Source organism: Pygoscelis adeliae, unplaced genomic scaffold, assembly GCF_000699105.1.
Source record: "Pygoscelis adeliae isolate BGI_AS28 unplaced genomic scaffold, ASM69910v1 Scaffold38, whole genome shotgun sequence".
Taxonomy (NCBI): domain Eukaryota; kingdom Metazoa; phylum Chordata; class Aves; order Sphenisciformes; family Spheniscidae; genus Pygoscelis; species Pygoscelis adeliae.
Window position 1 is genome coordinate 8,480,549 of NW_008825614.1, and position 6,274 is coordinate 8,486,822.

The following is a 6,274-nucleotide window of genomic DNA, read 5'->3' on the forward strand; positions in this document are numbered from 1 at the left end:
TCTTGCAGCATACCAGTTTACAAAACCAGTCTGACTGATGTTTAGTTTGGTTTCGAATGGAGCACAAAAACAAGTTTCCTATATAAAAAATCTGTCCTATGTGTCATGATTAGATAATATAAAAAGAAGGACTAAGTCACAGTGTTCTACTTTACTGTAACTTCTCAGAACTCAGTGGGGTTGCTCCTGACTTTAAAAAGTAACAAAATCTGGCCTTTATTTTACAGGATTGTTTCCTAGGAAACTTTAGGAGTTAAGTTGCTAAATAAATAGCTGTGTATCACAAGTTAATTCATGCTTTCCCCCCCGTTTCTTTAACGAAAAAGGAACATGAATGGAAAGGCAGCCAGAACTAATAAATCATGCATGGATGGGGAGCCAGGATATCCAACTTCCCAGAATTTTTGAAGTCTAATTTTCATCTCACACCTGTTTTGCTCACCAGGAAATTTATTAATTTAAATCACTTCATGCCTGATTTCCACTAGTTTTTTGATTCAAAATTAGTCTACTCCTCTCTATTGCCATCAGATCTAGCTGTCCACAGAAAAGCTTGGAAAAAAAAAAATTGCCTGTAATTCAGCATCTCCTTTTTATGTTACAAAAAAGACACTTTTCTGCTTCCCAGAGACACAAGGCACTATCCAACATTTAGCATTTTGAATAGGTCAAGTACTTGTTTAAACATTCAGTACTGCTGTCACTATTCTTCCCTGTAGAAGTCTGCATCTGCAATATACCAAACAAGTAACTGAGCCAAGATCAATTCAATGGATCTGTGAGAACAAAACCTGGGCACTATGGTCCTGTCCTTCTTAAGAAGGCATTTGCAGAAGTAGCGTATATCTAGTAACAAAGTATGTCTCTTTTTTTTTTTTTGGGGGGGTGGTGTTATAATACCTCTAGAAAGATACCATAAAATGAGGCCCGTGCTATCTGACCAAGGTCTCTTGCCCTTCTGAAGATACAGGTGCTCACCAACATTAGACATGAAGAAGCCACTTTATCTGGTCTTCTGGGTTACATCTAGTTTTACGGGGGGTGGCTGGGAGCACACACAGGCCAAATTAATTTTCCTGGCTTCTGCAGCAACCCACACCTGGCCACCATCTTCTCCCAGCCCCTCGGGTTACAGACATGTTCTGGTTACAGGACAAGGAAGAGTCCCCAGACAAGACAATAGCTGGAAGCATCCTGCCAGAATAATTTGCAGCTCATGGCCTCCTCCCTGCAAGCCCTGAATTACTTCTGGAAATGACAGATGGTGAGAGTGCAGAAGTCCATCTGACCAACCCTACAGCAAACCTGGAGCACACAGCAAAATAACTGTGCAGATCCATGGATTAGTGAAGGACAATAAGCCAAACTTTTGTGGGAATCACTGGACCTTCCACATCCCCACTAAATGTTCATATTGCCCATGGGTCCTGCCATGTGACAGGAGAAAGACCACATGCTCTTGTAGTCACAAAATCTGAGTAACTCAGTCAGCTAAAACAATCTGGTTCCCCTGTTGTGTACAAGTTCAGGTTATAAAGCAATTTCTGTTCAGCTCTAATTGCATAGATTCCACAGTGGTCGTTTTCATGTTGTTCCTAATCAAGATGAACTCATTGGTTTTACTGTGTGCTTCATTTTGCTTTGTTTTTCAAACATGAGGAAAATATTTTCAACACTTTTGTGTTTCACAACTGGAAAACATATCCCTTTCTCCACTCTTAAGGTATTTGAAGCACCCCTTTTCTTGTCAAGACTAGACACAGCTGACTGCTAAGACTTGAAATGGAGCATGAAAATATTTTTCCACAAGGACAAGAGCCTCCATTTGGCAAGAAAAATAGCAGACTGTTCTCAAAAGTGATGAGCTTTGGAAAACCTACGGTCTGCATATACGAGAGAGGAAAATCTCATTCCTGTGATAACCATGCCTACCAACAGAACTGGACAGGAATGTAGGTCTGGGATGGGCAAATTTTCCATTTGTAGATGACTTGGGTTTGGAGGCTGGCCATGGTGTCCTTCCTATTTAACTTAAGTTGCCTATCCCCTCATTACAAAGCCCATTTTTCCACAGAAACAACTGAGAAGGTATGGTCTTTGTTGATGCTTTGGTACCTGCTCTTTTCACGGGGCTTGACCTAGAGAAAATCAAGCAAAGTATTTGCCAGTCCCACATTAATCCCCCTCTCCAGTCTATGATCAGAAGCTTTCTTTTTACAAGTTCGACAAAAGACACAAAAGACACTGACATGCTTCTGCTTCCACAGCAACCAGTCCTGGCCTGTGCAAGGAAGTTGCAGTTTAATTAAACCAGTTCAAAAACTGATGCTGTTAAATTAATGCTAAATCTGTGGGAGGATAGATGTTATTTTGCTGGAGAGCTTTCTACTGTTTTAACTGAAGTGGTAAGGAATGGATTTAAGCTAAATCAATATACAACGTACTTCAACTGATATGTGTCCAAAAAAGGCATTTGCATCAACATAATGAAACAGCACAAGATTTTCATGTAGACAAGACTCAGAAGAAAATGTAACCATATTATACTTGGGGAATACCGTGAACATGCCTTGTTTTGCCCTTGTCTGCTGTCAACACCTCCTCCACTGCCTCCAGGGGTCTGCTCCCCGCTGCCTGACAGTTTTATTAACTATCTCTTCCTGTCTTATTTACCCTCAGGTACCCACTTACTGGCAAGTTACACTTCTCTTTATCACCAAACCACCCCATTTGATGCAGCTCTCAAAACTGTAGCTTCCTGCAGTTCTGCTAAGTTAACAGGTTCCTCTTCAGGGTAGTTTCAAGCTGACGTTCCACAGACTTTCCCCTATTTCCTCTATTTGTAAAGGTAATAGTTACTACCGCTTCAGAGCCAGACTAGGTGGGGTTTCCTCAGAAACCAAAATATATCACTTCAGGCTTCTTGTGTGTCCAGTGCTGTGGAAATGTCAGAATGTGACTACTCTTTCTCGGAAGTCCATCTCTCTACAGAGGGTGACACTCAGTGACTGAGCGAAAGTATAAAAAAGGCCATAAACCAGTTTTAGCAGCTCTGCTTTTTTAGCCTGGCATGATATCCCAGCGCCTGTTCAATCAGCTTGAGCCCACTGGTTTACAATACAGTGGAGAAAGTGCTTGGGAAAAGGTCAGTTCCTACTCTTCTTGCTGTTCTTGGTTCCCTCCCCCAGATGCCAGCAAGCTCAGGCCAAGGCTGGGATGCAGATCCTGAGGAATCTCATCTCCCCCATTGTGCCTGAGTCACCACCATGGCTGCATCGTCAGCTGCAGGGGGGAACAGAGGGGATCTCTGGTGAGGAAGCACTGCAAAACATACACAGTGCTGAAATCGTGACATCCAGCCATTCTGAGGACATCAGGGCCAATATACAAAATAGGTTAGACAGAGTTCAGTATTAGACTGGCTGAACAAAGAGAGAGCTGACACTGTTGGCAGACTTTTTAACAGAAGGCTTGCTCCGATGCTGTTGAATCAATGGCAAATCTCCCAATGGATGTAGCCTCTGGCCGCAAATGTGTAGTTAACAACCCAACTATGTACAGTGCATACTGCTTCCTACGAGCTGTAGACAGCCCGCAATCCCCATTGACTGCTGCAGTCAAAAACAAGCTGGAGGTGCTGAGCACATTAAAGTGCTACCGGTCGTAGTAAACCCAACCCATCTAAATTTTAGACAGTCTTTCTGTTTCCCCTGGGATATACAACATGTTGTAAGTAAGTGCCTGGTTAACAGGAGGGAGAAAACAGACTGGATTTCCCCCCCACACATAACTGCAAGTTTTGGAACATCTTTGAGAGAGAGTGGTGAGTTAAGGCAGGAAAAGCAGTCTCACACATTTCAGTGCAAAAGACAGCAGGGAAAAGGAAATTCTTTTCTGTGCTTTTAATTTAAGGATCAGACAATTCAGAAAGTCGGTATGTTAGTGATAATTTCTAATTTCCTCTTCAAAACTCAGATTGGATCTTTTGAGTCCCCACCAGAAAATTTTCATGCCTATTTATTTATTACAAATGTAAGCCACCTTCATTTTTTTTCTTCTTATCCTTTTTAGGAAAAGAGGCAGAGGAAGAGAGATTTCCACCTTCTCATTATTACAAAATCTAAGGAATGCAATATGCAATTCAATCTGCTGAGAGACTATTGAAGAAATTCAAAAGCAGCCGTCACACACAAGTTTAACTCTGCCCCCGTGTGTGCAAACATTAAAACACACCCTCCCATCCATTACCTGGATCCTGTTCTATTTTTGTGCAAAAGGATGTATTAGTTTATGACACTAATTATATATGACATCCATGATGACCATGTAGCTACAGGACACCTTTTCTCTTCTACACTCACATGTCTCTCTCTGCATTATGAAACTGTCCTTTATGAATGCATTGGCCACTGAAAAAAACAAGCCATAGAGATATGCCTGTTGCCTGTACTAATAAAACAAGGAGAAGCGAAAGTGAAAAGAAAAAACAGGCAACTCTGGGATTTTACCAGAGATGGTCCTGTTAAGATTGGGAAAAAATGGGGACTTAATTTTACTTCTCACCTTTGCCATGCATGCCCTGTGTGAACTACCCTTTTCTACCCTGTGCCTCACTTCCCAGACTGTGAAGCACAGATACCATCACCTTCGTGTGTGTGGGTGAAAAGGAACTACTTCTTCCTCTGTAAACGCACACTGTGGTTTCTCTAGCTGTCTCACTTCATCAGCATGCAGCGTCGGGAGGCTCTGTCAAGGGGAGACCAGCCCAGGCCGCCATCACTGCCGTGGGGACACGCTGCTCCAGACAAAAGGGCTCAGCCCTTCCTCGGCCCATGGCTCACAGCCCACAGCCACACGGCCAGCAGTGAGGGAGCAGCTCCATGAGCCGAGACCGACAGACCTCTGTCTCACACCCTACCCCGGGGCTCCTGTTTATTGGCTCATTTTGGGACACCCCCCTGGCTTTACCGATGACAAATCGTGGGCCAAAGTGCCGCTGAATGAAACAGGCTCTCCATCAGGTAACCGATGGGGTGAACTGCAACAGCGTGTTGCAACACCCCAGCGCGTATCACAAGCGAGATACGCATGAACAACCCGTGGCACGGGGACAGGGCACTGCAGGAGCTGTACCCCGCACAAACACAAGCCGGATCAGGGCACAGCTGCCCTCAGCCCTCATCTTTTGACAAGGAACTTCACTGGGAGGAGAGGCCCACAGGCCGCACCACTGCATGCCCCAGGGGGTGATCACCTCCGTGATTTTTAACTGAGTTCAGCTTTCACATTAACCTGTGTGAGATGAGTCTACAGAGAAAAAGCCACAGCCTTGTTTGCCGGATATGGGAGGACCCAGAGCACCAGCGCTGCTCCACCATCTTCCCCTGCCCTGGCCAGAGCCCAGTCACTATTAAACCAGCTGGGCAAGAGGCAGCTGCAGTGGGGCTGCCCAGATGGTTTGCAGGGCCATGGCGACCTACGTGCAGCTGAGCACCGGGGCAAAGATGCCCTTTGTGGGGCTGGGCACCTGGAAGGTAACAGCTTCAGAGAAAAGCACCAATATTGCAGAGCTCCCTGGCACAAAACTCGGTTCCCCCTGGTCCAGCTCTGGAGAGCTGTCCTGGTGTCTGGGGCTCTGCTCTACCTGTCTGTTGGGCTGAACCTGCGTGGGAGTGGGGCTACAGAGAAATGGCTGGAGGCTGGCTTCAAGCCCAGGAGCCCATGTTTATGACTGCAAGAAATACTGTTCTGGTAAAGAAAAAAACTCACAACCTGGGGGAGGGGGGGATTGCTTTCAGTAAGGAGGTTGTCCTATTTTTATTTTGCTAGGATACTGGTATTTCACAGGTACTGATTTGAGATTCTTAAGATTTATGCATTATTTTTAGTCCTCAGCTGGGCAAGTAACAGCTGCAGTGATGGCTGCCATCGATGCTGGGTACCACCACTTTGATTGTGCCTACGTGTACCAGAATGAGAATGAAGCTGGGGAAGGGATCCAGCAGAAAATCAAGGAAGGCATTGTGAAACGAGGACCTTTCATCATCAGTAAGGTGAGGATCTGACGATCTTTCACCCGGGAGCAGGGGTGGGGGAATGCTTTCCCTATAGTATTTTCATAGTAGGAAGCTTAAGTACTGGAGATGAACTTTATGCTGTGGGATAAAGCAATTCATAACATCATTCAAGTCACTCCCGATACAAGCTTACTGCTTAATCCCGTTCTGTATGGAGAGTTAGGAAGGACTGTGTCTGCACCCTGCTGGGGTCTGGC

General features: G+C 44.9%; 2 protein-coding genes across 4 annotated transcripts in view; both read left to right on the plus strand.

The window, feature by feature from the left end:
- The first annotated feature begins 5,500 nt into the window (after positions 1 to 5,500).
- The window catches only part of LOC103924353 (aldose reductase-like), a 29,837-nt gene continuing 29,063 nt past the window's right edge, over positions 5,501 to 6,274 (plus strand). For all 3 annotated transcript variants that reach the window (XR_663980.1, XM_009332865.1, XM_009332866.1), the window contains exon 1: positions 5,501 to 5,534. Coding sequence is in view for 2 of the 3 variants with exons in the window: in XM_009332865.1 (XP_009331140.1) it covers positions 5,505 to 5,534 (30 nt within the window). In the remaining variant the exon portion in view is untranslated. The remainder of the gene's footprint in view (positions 5,535 to 6,274) is intronic.
- LOC103924463 (aldose reductase-like) overlaps positions 5,919 to 6,274 on the plus strand; it is a 6,008-nt gene continuing 5,652 nt past the window's right edge. The window contains 1 exon segment of the mRNA XM_009332992.1: positions 5,919 to 6,053. Within this exon segment, the coding sequence (XP_009331267.1) occupies positions 5,919 to 6,053 (135 nt within the window).